Source organism: Eptesicus fuscus, chromosome 20, assembly GCF_027574615.1.
Source record: "Eptesicus fuscus isolate TK198812 chromosome 20, DD_ASM_mEF_20220401, whole genome shotgun sequence".
Taxonomy (NCBI): Eukaryota; Metazoa; Chordata; class Mammalia; order Chiroptera; family Vespertilionidae; genus Eptesicus; species Eptesicus fuscus.
In genome coordinates this window covers 3,374,716-3,393,200 of record NC_072492.1, presented here as the reverse complement: position 1 = coordinate 3,393,200, position 18,485 = coordinate 3,374,716, and the positions used below count along the sequence as shown (strand labels likewise).

Genomic DNA, 18,485 nt, shown 5'->3' with positions numbered 1-18,485 from the left:
CATATGCACTATAGTCCCCAACCATTTATTAAAAAATGAACTGCTTTCTTACACCTTACACCCAACAGCTGTTGCCCTTAAAACCCCTTCTCAGCCCCCACCTTAGGTTCTGCCTTCGCAGTTCACACAGATTAGGTTATGATTGGTCAGTTTCTATGCCAGTCAGCGTCAAAAGCTCCGCCTCCTAGGCAGCCATTGGCTCCTTGCAGTTCACCCAGATTTGGTTCTGATTGGTTGGTTTCTATCCTAGTCAGCATCAAAAGTCCACCTCCTGGGTATCCATTGGTTCCTCTGGGAAATCCAGAATGTCCCGCCTTCATGTTGGTGCCAGCCCTTCAGTCACTCCCCCAGTCCACTACCTAGTGTATCTCTGGTTGCTCTGAGAAGTGGCACCTCAAGTCTATGCTGGTGGCAATTTTGAATTCTCATCCCTGACCTAACATTATTACAGTGCGAGCTCCATGAAAGCAAGCCTTTATCTTGTTCATTCTTAGTTCACTCATAGACTTTACCTGTGTCTGTGCATCTATGCTGGCACCGCATGGTGACTGGTTGAACAGTCGTTTCGGTCGTTATGGTCACTGCCTTTTTATATCCTATACTAGGAGCCCAGTGCACGAATTCGTGCACCTTGAAAGGAACTGTGGGCCGTGAGGCAAGGGTTGCCCCCGCCCATCCCCTCCCGCCACGGCCCCCAGTCCCGTCTGCCAGCAGCCCCGCTCCCATCACCACTGCTCCCATGTGCTGACGGCATGGAGCAATTGGGGCCGGCACTATCAGTGGTGCGAGCAGTGGCTGCTACCCCGATTTTCACTCAGGAGCAGGGGGAGGTGGAGAAGTGCTCAGGGGTGATCGGGACCGGTGCCACGTGCTGGCAGTGGGTGCGAGTGGTGGCTGCTGGCCCTGATCACCCCTCAGGAGCAGGGGGCTGTGGAGAAGCCCTGAGGAGCAATGGGGCCAGGCACCGGCAGTGGGTGCAAGCGGTGGCTCTGGCACCGGCAGTGGGTGCAAGCAGGGCCAATGCCCGCAACAGGTGCGGACACCAGGTGGGACCGCGGTGCACTGGAGCAAAGAATTTACAGGATCCACCAGAGGCTCAACCTGATGGCAACGAACAGTGCCCTGCCTTGGTCTGGTGCCCCTGCTTATCTGATCCACCATCCCGCCATGGCCGTCATAGCGACCGGTTATTTGGTTGTTCCACCATTTGGTTTATTTGCATATTAGCCTTTTATTATATCTACACTAATAAAAGAGAAATATGCAGATTGACCATACCTCCGTAACTCCCACCAGCCAATCAGGAGTGTGTATGCAAATTAACCCAACAAAGATAGTGGGTTAATTTGCATACGCAGGTGCGGAGTGAAGACTGAAAAGTGAAGACGACTGAATTCTGAAGTGACTTGGCTTCTCGGTTGCGGCTGGAGTGAAGGCCTGGGTCCCGGGTGCTGGAGGAAAACTGGTGCCGGCAGCCAGGGGAAGGAAGGCCTATTGCATGAATCTTCGTGCAACGGCCTCTAGTTGAATAATAAAGAGCTAATATGCAAATGGTTGTTGCGCCCTCGTGCCGGGGCCGGGGGACCTGAGGCCGCGCCTCCCCGTCCCCGCACCAGGGGACCTGAGGCTGTGTTGGGGGACCTGAGGCTGTGTTGGGGGACCTGAGGCCGCATCCCTTTGCCCAGTGGGGCTTGATGGTGGACCTGAGGCTGCGCCCACCGCCCTGCGCCAGGCTGGGATACCAGAGGCTGCGCCCCGCGCCCTGCAGGGCTTGACGGGAGTGGGGCCGGCTGGGTCTGGGTCTCGCAGATTTCGAGGCACATGCGGGTGGGTGGGGACTTGACTCTGGGTCCCGCGGCACACCCCAACTCTGACAGGAGGGAGATTTTCATATATATTTTACTAATTTTCTTTCATCTCTGACACTTCTATTATAGAGAAAGGGCAAATAGCATTATTACAATATTTTCTCTAATTAATTCCCTTTTAATGTGCACGAATACTGTGCATTGGGCCACTAGTATATAGATAATTATGTTGAGATATGTCAAAGATAAGTTGTAAATAAAGAAATATACCATAGATGAATAGAAACATCGTATCGTATTTATATGTTTATACATTTTCAATAAAATTCCAACAAAATTTAGTTTTACATTTTTGCAAATTTGTAAAGTTAATGTGAAAGGGCAAATAGGTGAGGAAAATTCGTATGTTTTGTTTTTGTTTGTCTGTTTCTAACCTTTTTGTTAAAATGATTTTTGTCCCAGGGCTACTTGGGTACTAAAAACAAAATGTGATTTTCTGAAGCTTGTTTGTTCCTTTCTCTAAATCCACTTAACAGGGATCCTAAAAGAAGGCCCTTGGGGTAAAGGAAAGAAAGGGCATGGTTGAAGAACTTTTCCCATTAAGATGATTTCACAACTCCAAAGATCTGTCTTTTGCTTATATAGATAGCAGATTGCAAGAGTACTTTTAACTTCAAAGTGGAAATGGTCCAAACTTCTCACTTGGAGGATTTTTATCCTTTCATTTGGGTGTGGTCTGAGTTCTAGCACGGATGATTTTTTTCTTCTGGGCTTTTAGTAGACTTAACATCTTTACCTAATGTCTTTTTTTTTTTTTAATATATTTTATTGATTTTTTTACAGAGAGGAAGGGAGAGGGATAGAGAGTTAGAAACATCGATGAGAGAGAAACATCAATCAGCTGCCTCCTGCACACCCCCTCCTGGGGATGTGCCCGCAACCAAGGTACATGCCCTTGACCGGAATCGAACTTGGGACCTTTCAGTCCGCAGGCTGACGCTCTATCCACTGAGCCAAACCGGTTTTGGCCCTAATGTCTTTTTTTCCATCTTGGGCAGAGAACTTATATTGATGTGGCTATTTGTTGAGCATTTACTAGGTATCACTGGTTTAGGTGTTGGGGGGAACAAAGCAGTGAACATAGCAGACCAGGTCCCTGCTTACTTCAGTAATAATTATAGGTAATTTTATTATACTAAATGAACATTTTTAGTTGTCATATATTTTTGAGTCATTCAATGCTCTCACCGGGATCGGGCCTAAACGGGCAGTCAGACATCCCTTGAGGGGTCCCAGATTGGAGAGGGTGCAGGCTGGGCTGAGGCACCCCCCCCCATGCACGAATTTCATGCACTGGGTCTCTGGTTTATTAATAAAAATAAATCTAATAGAATTTGTTAGAGCCCTGATAATTTGCATGATTTCCCTATAGAATCAGCACAATATTACTCAGTAGCATGTGTTATCTCTGGTGATTAATTACTGGTGGGGGTGACATGCAGCAGATGCCTGACTCTTCCTTTCTGGATCTCTTAGCAACAACTAGAAGAAGAAGCAGCTAAACCTCCTGAGCCTGAGAAGCCTGTGTCCCCTCCTCCTGTGGAACAGAAACACCGCAGTATTGTCCAAATTATTTATGATGAGAATCGGGTAAGCTCATGCCATTTTTGATGGCACAAGCCTTTGAAACCATTTTGTGCTTTTTCTTAGTTATCAGTGAGTTCTGTAGTGATGTTAGTGTATTAAAACCTGGTTTCTGTTATAACTTTTAATGTTCTTAAACTTTGATTGACTGAAGCTTGGTGCTTTTAACTTAGGAAGAAAAGTTGACATTTGTATCTTAAATTATTTAAAATTTTATTTACATGTTATATAAATATTATTTAATGAGGGTATAGTTTTATCAGCTGAGTCTCTCTCCTATTATATAAATACTGGCAAAAAAGTTTTGTTTTGTACCAAATAATACAAAACAGTCATTCTATAGTTTTTCACTGTATAAGGGGCATTTAATGCCAGATTCTGATACCATTCCAGTAGAGATAGGTCATTGGATGTGAAAATTACTTACATTATCAACTTCACAATTAATAGCTAGGCTATGGTTTGAATCCTAGTTATAATGTGTGAGGTCATTGACCTTTAGATAGACTTTGCTTTTTTAGGTTTATTAAAATAATTTTTATACTAATAAAAGTATGTGAATTTAGGAAAGCCAGGCCTCAATTCTGTGAATTATTTTGTGATGTCAAAGTTAGTTTTTGGCCAGAATCTGGCCCAGGAACAAGCAGTTAAAAGGAAACTGATTCCATCTTAATATCAACAAAACTTTCCAACAGAGCTGTTTGACAGTGGGCTTCCAGAAGTCCTCAGTCCAGAAATGAATAATATGCTTTAAGTACTGTGGGAGAGAATAGGCATGTTAGCTAATGTTGGTCATAAGTTAGAAGTTGGGATTGTTGTTTCAATTTTCTTCTTTTTAGTGAGTGCAGCAGTACATCTTATAGGCAACCAATAACTTTATAATAGTCCAGATCCTAAAGGAAATTGGCCTTAAGAAAAGCAGCTGTGAATTAGTCATTAAATACAAATTTATAGGAATAATCTTGGATTCATATGTATACATATGTATCTATACGGATAACTGAAGTCGGCAAATATGTAATACTTAAAGTAATTGGAAATGTCATGGTAGATAATATGGACAATTAATATTATTTTTTGGCTGAGTTCAAAATTAGTCCATTTTATTGAATGGACAGAGCTACGTACATGAGGATCTATCAAGTGAAGGGCAGTGGGACTGCCTTGTGGCATGCCTAGAGGGGCAGTGCTCGGTGGTAATTCAGGGTTGTGGCCTGGGTTGGCTCATACTTCATTATTTAAGAGAAGCCATGAACATGGAAATTTATGTGAAATTTCCTGCTTTAAAAAAAAAAATACTCTGTAGAACAATAAAAGAACCTTTGTGGGCTAATGGACTTCTTGGCCACTTTGTGATGTCAGGGATAAAGTAAAGAGGTGTTAGAGCTAATAGCAATGGAAAAGAATCTTTTAAAATAAAATGCTGAATTCTTTCTCAGTATGAATTAATTTTCAAATAAATAGAATTCAATATTTATTAATTGATTGAATTTCTTAATTACCTTTGTCTCACAAACCTAATAAACAGTTCCAACATTAGTGAATTCTGTGATTGCCCGACTAGGATGTGAGGACTGATAGATAATTTAATTTGTGCTTAATATTTGTATATATTTTCATTAATTAGGATAGTATATGTTTCTTGATGCCCATCATCAAAACTGAAAGCTTGCAGACCTCTCTTTCCATTTTAGAATTTGCATATTTGTTGTGTAGTCTGTAAAGAATTGAACAACCAAACTTGAAATCTGTGTTAGTATTAGAATTACAGTAAAGATCATTTTCAACTTACGTACTATAGGAATCACCTTTTTCATATTATTTTTGTATACCCTGCATCTAGTTATCTGCTGTGGTTATACTTGTGCAGTCATAGAATTGTAGCAGAGGTTCCTGGAGGGGAAGTGATGGGAGCACAGCTGGGCATAGGCTTTCTCATACTAACTTCTTACCATGCTGCTTTGTGTAAGGTCTACACTGATTCTCGAGCTTGGTACAATGAATGACTTTATCTGTTTTGACTCTATAGGCAAGGAGAGAGTGTACATCCACCTCTTGTTCCTTGTTTGCAGCAGTCTACACTGGTTGGGAATTAAACCAGATGTGGCTTCAGAGATAGGGGCTATTATCTTGTTTAAGGCATCTTTCTTTCATTTAGAAAGTTAGTGGGAAGAAGATAACTCCCTTAAAATTACTGTTAATTTCAAAATTGGCTTCCCGAGAGAAAAATTGCCTTGCATCATATTTAAAACTCAGACTAAGATTTATTTAGTCTCTAAATAGACTCTTCTCCTGGGCTATTTTTAATAGTTCAATTTGGGTTCCAAAAATATTTATAAATGTTCTAATTTCAGAATTATAATACATTTAGAAGACCGGGGGAGGTATGGACTCTAGTTTTCAAAATCTTGTTTATATTTCGATTGAATGATGTACAAGTTAATGTGATACTAGAAAGAAAGAAAGGGATTGACAGTAGAGAGAATGCTTAGTGTCAACTAACTGCCTCTAGTCACCTTGGCCAGTGTCCTAGGAATTACTTATTTTGTCTCTTTGCCACTGTAGATTCAGCTAATCAATGAAGAGCATCAGTCCTACCTCTTAAAAATTTAGTCTGATCAATTGCTCCTCTCTTCCTTTTTTGGAAGTAGCTTAATTTGAGCCCTCATCTCTCACGTACTGGTAGATAATGAGTTTCCTTCCTTTAGTCTTTTTTCTTTTTAATTTAGCCTTTATAGTTGTCCCATAATGTGATTATCCAGATAAAAACCTTTTGAGGATATCCAACTTTCTACAGTGCTTATATGCCTATCTGCCTGGCCCTTGGCCTGATACTCCTTCCTTAGTGATACCCTGCCAGAGCAGGTTTTGAATGTGCCCTTGAAATTACTATCTTTACCTCTGCCTTCAGGTGTTCCTGTGTCTTCTCTTTTTTCTGTCTCTTTCTATCCATTGCACTTGTACTTTAAGACCCAGCTTAAGTATTGTTTTCTCTACGAAGCCTTTCAAGACCCCTTCTCTTCCTATTCTAGGAAGGGCAGTTTTATTCATTGTTCTCTTAGGGTCTAGCCAGTGTCCCGATTATACCCAACATACGTTTGAAGAATTAATTACTTCTGTCTATAGACTTATAATAAAATTTATAATATGGTAAGGTGAGGTTTTTAAATTAAAGTTTTTCTGCCAAACTATTGATAGGTTAATCTGTTCTTAGCAAGTAAGCCAGCATGAAGTCAAATATTTAATAAAATTTTGCAAAACTTAAATCTTGGGGTCAGCAAACATCTTAAAAATCAGCCTTTATAATTAGCCCTGAAAAGGTAAGTGCCTTTACATAATAGGATACTGGTAAATATTAGCCATAAGATGATTTTGCTCCCTTGTCTCTCAGTATTATTTATGTACAATTCCACTTTGCTTGTTCTTGGTATCAACTCTAATATAGAGTGCCTTGAGAAAGCAAATTTAAAAACTGGTGATTGTTGGGTCTAGAGAGAGTAATCTGCAGGTGCTTGATATTTCGAAATTCATCATCTGTAATTATATTTGTATGTTATTTAACATATTCCGAAAGCTAGTAAATTTAAATTTTGTTACAATTACATTTTGACTTCTTTTTAAAAAAATCTCTTTTTTTAGAAAATGTATTTTTTTGTTGCTTTCAGAGAGGAAGGGAGAGGGAGAGAAAGATGGAAACATCAATGATAAGAAAAAATCATTGATCGGCTGCCTCCTGCACGCCCCCTGTTGGGGGTCAAGCCCACAGCCCAGGCATGTGCCCTGACCAGGAATCTAGCCATGACCTCCTGGTTCATAGGTTGGCGCTCAACCACTGAGCCACACTGGCTGGGCTACATTTTGGCTTCTTGACATTAATAGTTACCAGAGACTATTTAAAAAAAACAACACATATTTTATTGATTTTTACAGAGAGGAAGGGAGAGGGATAGAGAGTTAGAAACATTGATGAGAGAGCAACATCGATCAGCTGCCTCCTGCACACCCCCCCACTGGGGATGTCCCCGCAACCAAGGTACATGCCCTTGACTGGAATCGAACCTGGGACCCTTCAGTCTGCAGGCCGACGCTCTATCCACTGAGCCAAACCAGTTAGGGCACCAGAGACTATTTTTATTGTCATACCTTGGCAGTGTGGTGGAGGCTACTGGCATCTAGAAGGTAGAGGCCAGGGATATTGCCAAATTTCTACAATGCATAGCACAACCCCCAAAATAAGAAAATATCTGGCCCAAAATGTTTATAGTACAACGTTTAACAAATCCTGCCTTTAAAACCATCTATAGCCTGGCTGGCGTGGCTCAGTGGTTGAGCAGTGACCTATGAACCAGGAAGTCTTGGTTCATTTCCTGGTCAGGGCACATGCCTAGGCTGCGGGCTTGAGTCCCAGTATGGGGCGTGCAGGAGGCAGCTGATCAGTGATTCTCTCTCATCATTGATGATTCTATCTCTTTTCCCCTCTCCCTTCCTCTCTGAAATCAATAAAAATATATTTTAAGAAATCTATAGAAATAGAATTTGCTATGCAAATTTAATGAGTATATTTATAGTTTTGTATTTGACATTTTTGATATGTTTATTTCTCATCTGAATTACCTTTTAAGTTTATTGGAGTTTGGATAGTTCATTACACTATTTTGTCTTTCCTAAGCCTAGTTAAAATAATAATAATAATAACATTTTTTTCACATAATATGTACTAAATAAATATTTGATTGATAAGTGAGATGAAAAGAGGAATATTTATTTTAAGGGAACATCTTTCTTTATATTTGGGCAATACTGACTGATACCCATTTCTGTTTGTATGTCCCATCAGAAGCCCTGCAGAGTTTTTTAGCCAGATGCAGTGAGGTGTGGTCTACAGCAGGCCATGAGCCATTGTTACTAATGAGACTGCTGGGAGAGAGAAGAGATTTGAGAACCACTGCTAGTCATATAATTCTAGTTTAAATATATTGTTTTGAATTTTGTTATATTTTATTTGTTTTTTTAAAGGATGATTTATGTTAGATAGCACTTATTTTACTTTTGAAAATAACATATAAAATATATATTATTCACCATTTATTTACTACTGAACACTTGAGTAATTCAGACTAGTTGTTTCCTCTAGTTTGGGCATTATTGCTAAAGTTTTCTTGTAACTAGAAAGTAAGCTTATTATAAGCTGTTCTTGAAAGAGATCAATTTGGCTTATCACAGCAAAGATTGACAACTTTATGGTGTTTTAATTATTTAATTTTCATTAAAGACATTTTTAGTTGAAGTATTTAGAATGTTTGAAGGATTCATTTCTAATTGTGGATCCCTGTTCCCTCTCCCTAGAATGAATATATATTTGTTTTTAAGAATTTACCAATTCTTTAGGCAGTGTTTTCAATACAAATGTTAAGCTTTGATTGAATTTAGTGAGGAAATTATGACAATAGGAATAGTATTTTAGCCTATCATATAAGAAGAATGTTTGGAAATAAGGATAAGTTTAAGTATAGATTAGTCTTTAGGTAAATGTTGTTATACTAGAGTTCTGATGTCCAAAATTCGTGCAAGGGGCTCCGCCCTGGCAGTCCCGGCTGCCTCGGCCTCACAGCCCCGGCTTCGTCCAGAAGGTAATCCCGAAGGTCATCCGGAAGGTCGTCCAGATAGTTGTCCGGAAGGTTGCCTGGATGGTCATTCTGCTGTCCGGTCTAATTAGCATATTTGCTCTTTATTATATAGGATTGGTAATGATTTTGCACTTAGATAATATAATTTTTAATTATACAGTATAATAATGTCTTTGTAGAAAAAAGCAGAAGAAGCTCATAAAATATTTGAAGGTCTTGGCCCAAAGGTTGAACTGGTAAGTAAGAAATTATTTTTTTATTTCTAGTGCTTTTTTGGTATTAGTATTTCTTGGGATAAGATGGAATACAATCTACTTATTTTGAGATGAGAGCAATATAACTGGGCAGTAATTTGTGATCAAATTTAAAATAATGGTGCACGACCAAAAGGTTGCAGGTTTGATTCCCAGTCAGGGCACATGCCTTAGGTTGTGGGTTCGATCCCAGTCAGGCACGTACAGGAGGCAACCAGTTGATGCCTCTTTCTCACATTGATGTCTCTCTCTCTTTCTCCCTTCTTCTCTCTCTAAAAATCAATAAAAAAACATATTCTCTGGTAAGGGTTAAAATAATAATAATAATAATAATAATAATAATAATAATAATGGTGCAGGAACTTGGTTACCTTTGAAAAGCATTATCCTGGCCGAAACTGGTTTGGCTCAGTGGATATAGCGTCAGCCTGCGGACTCAAGGGTCCCAGGTTCGATTCCGGTCAAGGGCATGTACCTTGGTTGTGGGCACATCCCCAGTAGGGGGTGTGCAAGAGGCAGCTGATCGATGTTTCTCTCTCATTGATATTTCTAACTCTCTATCCCTCTCTCTTCCTCTCTGTAAAAAATCAATAAAATATATTTAAAAAAAAAAGAAAAGCATTATCCTGGGCAACCATTTAATCATCCACATAGAAGGAGAAAGAAGAACATAAATAGAAAGCTCTTTGAATCATTCTGTTGGGATGATGATAGTGCTTAAGCTTTCTTTGCCTTTAAAATTAAAAATGAATGAATATTATGAATACAGTGGATTTATAAACTTTCTAGGAATGGCATTATTAGTTATTCAGGGAACCTGAAACTCTGGAGGTTTTGGTAGGGCACATATTGTGTAGACCCATTAGTACTTTATTTAGCCTTACAGTAAAATATAATTTGTTTCCTTGTCTCTTTATAGATATATGTACAACATTTTATGTATAAATATTTGATTCTCTATTTTATAGCCACTCTATAACCAGCCATCAGATACCAAGGTGTACCATGAGAACATCAAAACGTAAGTATTTATTGTCTCTAGAGTTCTTCAGTTAAAGACCATATATTCTATAAAGAGATTGTCTTTATGTTATCTTCTGACATATTATTGTAATATAGTGTTGGTATATTTAGATTTGTGTAATTTGCTGTCATTTTACTATATGTTATCTTCCTCTGGCTTCTTGGGGGTTGGGGTAACAGCTTTGAGTTTCCGAGGCCAAAAAATGAAATAAATTATTGCATAAAACTAGCTGGTTTTATAATCTGCTAGTAAAAAAGGTGGATACTTAACATTGAAATGGCTTACCTTGAGGCTTGAATTTTTTGCCTCCTGTTTTGTCTTTTTTTCAGTGGAGTACCTGCAAGGCGCATGATGAAGTAAGATAATGAAGCTTTTTCATTTAAGACTAGTGATGACACCGTCCCCCACCAAGCCACATCTGCCATTGCAAAGTAGAAGTGCCACGGATCATTTTATCATTATTCAAAATCCTATTCTAGGGAAATCCCTTCCATGACTCTTGCTAATGACGGTATTTGTAGACCCTTCTGCCATTTAATGTCCTGGTGCCTTGGAAGCGCTCAGTCACCTCACTTGGGTGAGGAAAGCTCCAAAGTGTAGTTTGTTTAGCCTTGCTCATCCTAGATACCAGGCCTTTATGGATGCGGATTTTGGAATGAGAAAATAAGTAAAAAAGAAAACCTAATTTCTTGATCTGATTGAAGAAAGAGGAGGCTAGATAGGTATCTTTTTTTTAAAAAATTATCATACTTTTAAGAGAATTTTAGGTGAATTATTCTTGTTTGTAACAAAAATGTGATATTTCTACTTTATATGTTTTATTAATAATGAGAAATTATAGTTATTAGTAAGTTAATAATGAGCACATTGCTATATATGTATATATATATATATACACACACATATATATATTTTTTCTTTTTAAAAAAATTCTTACTGAGAGTATGTGCAATAGTTGACTACTTTGCAGAACTGGTGGCAGATATAATTTGCATGGTATGCATGAAAAATATTGAAAGTGAATAATTTTAACTTTTGTTAAGAAAGTGGTTCATAATTAAAGTCTTAGAATTTTTCTGTGAGATGCTACTGTGGTCTTGACAACCCTTAGGTTAGGCAGAAGTCATATAAAATATGCCTTGTTTTGGAGTTGTTTAGCTATTTTAACATTTTTAAAAAGAATATTGAATAAAATATAGTTGGCTACTTTTAATGATTTTCCCCCCTACAAAGCTTCAGTTAATGTTTGTGTTCTGTCTTTTCCTCCCAACATTAGCTGGAGAGCAGCTCTGTCTGACGTATTTCATGTTATCTACACTGTCCTGAGCTGGTTACTGACTGGCTGACTTCTTCATTTAAATTCTTAGGAAACATTTTTAATTATACTTATTGATTGTTATTTGCTCTTGAGTAGCACGTAATTACAATTAGAACAAACTGAATAGATGGTGTTGCTTCTACTGTACGTGTGAAATTCCTTGTGAAATATCATTTACTCAGCTGCATGCACCCATTATGATCATTGAGTAGCTATTCTTTCATCATTGCCATTTGCTTTGTATGAAATAGCAAATGTACATTTTAATAATTCTTTTAACCTCTTGGCTACTTTTCCATATAGCCAGCTCCTGACTGTCCATGCTTATTTGAGTGGAGCCAGTGTCACTGTTAGTCCTGAGTGGCAGATAATCCAAAAAATTACTTCTCCTTGCCTTGGCCTTGTATTTATATTTGAATAATCAGCTTGAAATCCTTTCTGGAAGTAGGTGGGGTATAAATATTTATATTTGAACCTGCATGTCATTGTTTTTGAGGGTCACAATGCTTCAAATTTAAAAAGTGAAATTATGTTAAGGTATAAGAGAAGTTTTCCTGTCTTGTCACATTGCCCTCCAATACTTCTTAGAGTGGGTTGTGTCATTTCTGTGACTGAAGAAAATCTTCTATTTAAAGCAGAAGTCACCTCTCTATGTTGGTGTAGAAGGGAGGTCAGCACCAATCCTGGGGTAGGGAGGTAACTTAAAGGCTTTTCCTTCTCTTCTACCTCCCCTCCATCAGAGAGTACAAAGATGTTTATAGCACCAGGGTTCTTAAGAACTGTGTAATTATAAATTGAAAATATTATTTACCTCATAATTGGATATGATAATTGAAAATGAACTATTTATATAAAATTTTGTTGTAGAATGGGAGGAATTTTAGTCAGCTCTAATTATTGCAAAAGTCTTATTTTGCAGGGTGAAAAATTAAGATTAATTTTTATTACATCATATGTTCTTAAGTGATCTTTGTTTGTTTTTCAGTGTCTGTGAAAAATAAGTGAATACATTATTAAATTATGCATTTTCTTAATGTCATACAACCATATTTTTCTTTTCTAGAAACCAGGTGATGAGGAAAAAACTCATTTTATTTTTTAAAAGAAGAAATCATGCAAGAAAACAAAGGGTGAGGTCCTATCCTTGTTAACTGAAATTTGTACAGCTTTTCCACTCATGCCCATGTAGGCATTTGCTTTCCCATTATTAATGAGATGGTTCTTGATTGTATTTGAAAGAAGTTTGCTTATTTAGAAAGTAAAAATAGATGTGACTTAACTATAAATTAACTTATAACAACCTTTTGATATCATAGTTCATGTTTAATGTTATTAGTAAATTAATATCTTTGGTCGTCTATGTATAAAATTTTTATCTAGCCAAATAAAGAAAATGGTGAGTAGTTAAAAAAATATGATAAACAGGATGATCTACATTTATTCTCTTAACCCTCAAACAAATGTGGGTAAGTTACAGTCCGCTCATTACATATAACTGTTTCCTCATTAGGAACCGGGTCAGCTAAAGGTTAGCTTTTTCAAATTTTAGAGAGTTAGTTTTTCATATTTATTATATGACTTGCAGTCCAAAAGTTTTATAAGTATAGTCGTCATGGAAATTAAATTACAGAAAATATAATGCCAATATTCTTATTTTCATAACATGTCTACTGATTTTTGATAAACTATTGAGTCATTTAAATTCAGTTGTTTAGTAAATAAGTGTTGTTCTTTAATCCACATTGGAAGTGAACTTTGTACCTTATATTTAATGACCTGACAGTTAATGAATTGCAACATTCTAGAGTTAGCAGCTTTTATTTGGAGTGTAACTTCTAATGTTCTAATTTGCCAACCTAGCCCTTTGGTCTTGAATTTTATGTGTGTGTGTGTGCCAAGAACATAGAAATCTACATATATAAAAGCCTAAGTGACCATTACGACTGGTTGACTGGTCGCTATGATGCGCACTGACCATCATGGAGGCAGATGCTCAACACAGGAGCTGCCCCCTCATGGTCAGTGTGCTCCCACAGCCAACCTCCCGTGGCCGGCCAACCTCCCGCGGTCCCTCCCCCCAGCCAACCAGCCCAGAACGGCCCCGATCAGGACTGGGTGAGATGGCCCCGATCGGCCTGATCGCTGGCCCGGCCGAGGGACCCTACCTGTACACAAATTTGTTAACTGGGCCTCTAGTATTAAATAATCAATTAGCTGAAGTATTTTTTTTCTATTCAGTAATTTTGTTGTAATTTTGGTAATTTCTAAATTTGCTATCTAGTGATGCAAACACAGGTTTTCTTTTTATACTTAAATAGAGTAGCTATAAAGTTTCTGTGTTCACTGATTTGTTTAATGTTCATTGGCTGCACATACTATTCTACAATGGTGAGCAAGATAGCCATAGAGTTTTAGCCAAGGTATAACTGAGGATAGATAAGTCAGCAGGCAATTGCAGTACTGTGATCATATACAGATGATGGTGAGCATGTAAGAGGGACAGTTAATGTAGGTATGAATCACGAAGGGAAGTTTCACAGGAAAACTAGTATGCCAGTAACTTGAATAGCAGAGGGAACAACTTAAATGAAGATTTGGGAGGTAGAGTGGATTGTGTGATGAAGATCGGGAAGGTAGAGTGGAGTGTCCCAGGTTTAGAGATGGCTGGGGCTTAGACTGAGCCGGGAGTGGTGAGAAATGAGGCTGCTGGGGAAAGCCAGGGCAAGTCCTACACAGCCCTGGAGGTCACCTAGGAGACTTTGGATTAGATCCTGAGAGTATCTTTTTAGTGTTTGAACTGAGGGAGTGAAGTGTTTAGGTTTGGATTTTAAGAATTTGCATCTGGCTACACTATTAAGAATGTGCCAGGTGGGTACCTGAAATACCAGAGGGAGGGACCACTTTGTAAAGTATATGATTGTCTAACCACTATGCTGTACACCTGAAACTAATAACAAAATAATAGTGGATATAAATTGTAATTGAGTAACAAATTTGATTGTAAAAAACAGTGCATGGGAGACATAAGGAGGCTCTTTAATGAGGATTGATGTTAGCCTGTACTGAGGAGGTGGTGGTACAGATGGAGTAAAACAGACATATAGGAGTGGAAACAAACATATAGGAGTGGAAAAAAATGATTAGGAAGTTGTTGGGGTGGGATATGGAGTATGAGGAAGATAATTTTCTCTTCTCTGATGCCACTTTTTGAGATGACCAGTGTTAACAGTTTTTCATGAGTCCTTCCACACTTTTTTTATTTGTGTGTCATCAGACACATACACAGTTCTGTACAGGAGGGTTCTTCTTTCTGTGTTTTTGATACTTATAAAAGTAGATCATACATTACTCATTTTTGTAAAAGTATTCTTGATTTCATGTCATTTGCTGAGTTTTTGTAATCATAGATTACAACCAATTTCTATCTTTTCTAGACTGTCAAAAATGTTTATTACATAGCATCCTATGTAATAAAAGGCTAATATGCAGATCAACCGAATGGTGGAATGACCAGTTGCTATGATGGCACTGACCACCAAGGGGCAGATGCTCAATACAGGAACTGCCCCCTGGTGGTCAGTGTGCTTCAACAGGGGGAGCGCCTCTCAGCCAGAAGCTGGGCTCACGGCTGGCGAGTGTAGTGGCGATGGCGGGAGCCTCTCCCACCTCTGCAGCAGCGCTAAGGATGTCCTACAGCCAGCTTAGGCCCACTCCCAGTGCAGGGAGCAGGCCTAAGCTGTCAGTCGGACATTCCCAGAGGGCGCAGGCCGGGCTGAGGGGGAACACATACACACCCACCCTCCCTGAGTGCATGAATTTCGTGCACTGGCCCTCTAGTAATCCTCTGCTACATCACTCTGCTACATAAACCACGCCCACCAGCCAAGCCACACCCACCAGCCAATCAGGGCAGGTATGCAAATTAACCCAATCCAAGATGGCTACAGCCACAGAGAGCAAGGTTTCCTAGGTAACAGAGGAAGCCAAGCTTTTTATAGCCGTTGCAGGCCTAAGCCTCCACTCAAGCTACAAAGTTTCAGTTATAGAAGGTAAACAAATTCAAACAAATGGCGGCAGAATGGAGCTTGAGAGAGCAGGCCAGGGTTGCCGGCGGCAACAGGGGAAGCAAAGCTTTCCACACACCCTGGCCGGGCTCACCCGCTTAAGGCTACAAAGTTTCAATTGTAGAAGGTGAATTAACTGCCACAGAAATGGCTGCCGCCCCGGAGGGAGCAGCAGGCTTGGCTCCACTCCAGGCTACAAAGTTTCAATTGTAGAAGGAAAATAAATTCCAGATACCAGGGCCTCCGCTTGCGTTGCCAGGGGGCGTGGCCGGCCTGCAAACCACAACAGGCCCCTCTCTCAGGCTGCCCCACGCCCCAAGGGAACCCCACCCTGATCCAGGACACCCTTCAGGGCAAACCAGCTGGCCCCCACCCGTGCACCAGGCCTCTATCCTATCTAATAAAAGAGTAATATACAGATTGATCATCACTGCAACACACAATATAGCTGCCCCCATGTAGTCAAAGATCCTGCCCCCATCTGGACACAAGATGGCCACCACAAGCTGGCCAGCAGGAGAGGGCAGTTGGGAGGCACCCGGCCTGCAAGGGAGGGCAGTTGGGAGGGACCAGGCTTGCAAGGGAGGGCAGTTGAGAGGGACCAGGCCTGCAAGGGAGGGCAGTTGGAGGTGATCAACCCTGCAGGAGAGGGCAGTTAGGGGTGACCAGGCTGGCAGAGGAGGGAAGTTAGGGACAAACAGGCTGGCAGGGGAGCAGTTAGGCATCAATCAGGCTGGCAGCAGAGTGGTTAGGGGGTGATAGGCAGGCAGGCAGAAGCAGTTAGGGGCAATCAGGAAGGCAGGCAGGCGAGCAGTTGTGGGAGCCAGCAGTCCTGGATTGTGAGAGGGATGTCCGACTGCCTGGGCAGTCAGACATCCCTCCAGTAGTCCCAGATTGGAGAGGGTACAGGCTGGGCTGAGGACAACCCCCCGCCGTGCACGAATTTCGTGTACCGGGCTTCTAGTTTATAATAACAAAAATATGCAAGTAACCAAAATCACCAACAATAGAGGAATGATTAACTAAAAAAAAAATCCCACCAAAATATGCTCTATATGTCAGATTTTTCATAGGCAATGCAGCTCCCTTTCTCACTCCTCTTTCAGATCGAGGACAGCTTTTTATTCACAGTTGAGTTTTAGGCCAAATGCACTTCTCACTTTACCTTAAGAACTAACATGAACTTTAAAGTATTAGGTTTGTCAGAATCACAGAGTTTTGTTTAATTTTTAATTTGCTACGGGTATTTAATAGGAACAAAAAATCTGCCAACGTTACGATCAACTCATGGAAGCATGGGAGAAAAAAGTGGACAGAATAGAAAATAACCCTCGGAGGAAAGCTAAAGAAAGCAAAACAAGGGAGTACTATGAAAAGCAGTTTCCAGAAATTCGAAAACAAAGAGAACAGCAAGAAAGATTTCAACGGTAAGTAGTTTGGTGTTTAATGGCTGTGTTGTTTTCTTGGAATCACACTTTTGATCTTTCACAATATTTATTGTTACCAGATTAATCATTAAGAACGATTATAAAGAACTTTTGTTTTTAATATATCTTGGTGAATTTAATATTTTTTATATTTAATCATGATGTTGAATCTAAATTTAAGTAAATTTTTTAAAGAAATATGTTTTTATTGATTTCAGAGAAAGGAAGGGAAAGGGAAAGAAGGATAGAAACATCAACGATGAGAGAAAATCATTGATTAGCTGCCTCCTGCTGCTCCCCATTGGGGATTGGGCTCGAAACCCGGGCACGTACTCTGACTGGGAATTGAACCATGACCTCCTGGTTGACGCTGAGCCATTGAGCCACACTGGCTGGGCTTAAGTGAATATTTTTAAATTAATTATTCAATTCTTGAAAATACCCATTTCTTTGGAAATGATAATAAGAATAGACCTGAGTATCTCGTCCTTCATACCTACCAACATAGTCAAACAGTATTAAATGGGTTGCTAATTATAAAATTCTTCGATATTGGTAAGATATTTTCTGATTTGTTTTTACTTTTAGAGAACAAGTATTTTGCAAAGGCAAAAATATTAGCGTTCTGCTCTTTACTGTGTCATGTAACAGTCATGTAAGCTCTTTTAATTATGATTAAGTTTTTTTATGAGGGATGATGGTTGTGTTTTTCTTCTCTCTTTTAAAAAATGTTTGATGTATTTTTCTAAGCTTGCTATTCTAGTCTCTGGAAGGCATGCAAAAAACTGGTATTTGAAATGGAAATGTCACCAATAACTGGTTTTCCAGAAGTTTCCCATAAATAAATAGTTCTGTCATTTGAACTTTGACATGCAACCTTTAAACCTTAATCTCAGCATTTAAATTATTACTAGTTTTATAGATGACTCAAGCAAATTAATTTAGGTTTCTTCTCTGACTTTTAGTTGATTAAAAAAAGTCTTATTCAGAAAAGTAATCTATGCAAAAGTAATTTAATTTGTATGTCTTCTTTATAAAAGGCCTTTAAATATATTTACAATTTCTCTCTCATACTTAGAGTTGGGCAGAGGGGAGCTGGTCTTTCAGCCACTATTGCTAGAAGTGAGCATGAGATTTCTGAGATTATTGATGGGCTCTCTGAGCAGGAGGTAAGAAAATAAATTGATCTAATTTAAGTTAATTCATTATTCAGGAATTTTAGCCTCATTAATTTTTAATTTGCTACAGGTATTTAATAGGAACAAAAAATCTGCCAATGTTACGATCAACTGATGGAAGCATGGGAGAAAAAAGTGGAC

The 18,485-nt window shown here is 39.2% G+C and overlaps 1 protein-coding gene across 1 annotated transcript in view; it reads left to right on the top strand.

Moving 5' to 3' along the window:
- Window positions 1-18,485, top strand: part of NCOR1 (nuclear receptor corepressor 1) — a 207,516-nt gene that overhangs the window by 81,456 nt on the left and 107,575 nt on the right. Inside the window, exons 6-12 of the mRNA XM_054709719.1 lie at window positions 3,345-3,458; window positions 9,259-9,315; window positions 10,302-10,354; window positions 10,687-10,713; window positions 12,739-12,805; window positions 16,994-17,166; window positions 18,245-18,335. Of these exons, the coding sequence (XP_054565694.1) occupies window positions 3,345-3,458; window positions 9,259-9,315; window positions 10,302-10,354; window positions 10,687-10,713; window positions 12,739-12,805; window positions 16,994-17,166; window positions 18,245-18,335 (582 nt within the window). The remainder of the gene's footprint in view (window positions 1-3,344; window positions 3,459-9,258; window positions 9,316-10,301; window positions 10,355-10,686; window positions 10,714-12,738; window positions 12,806-16,993; window positions 17,167-18,244; window positions 18,336-18,485) is intronic.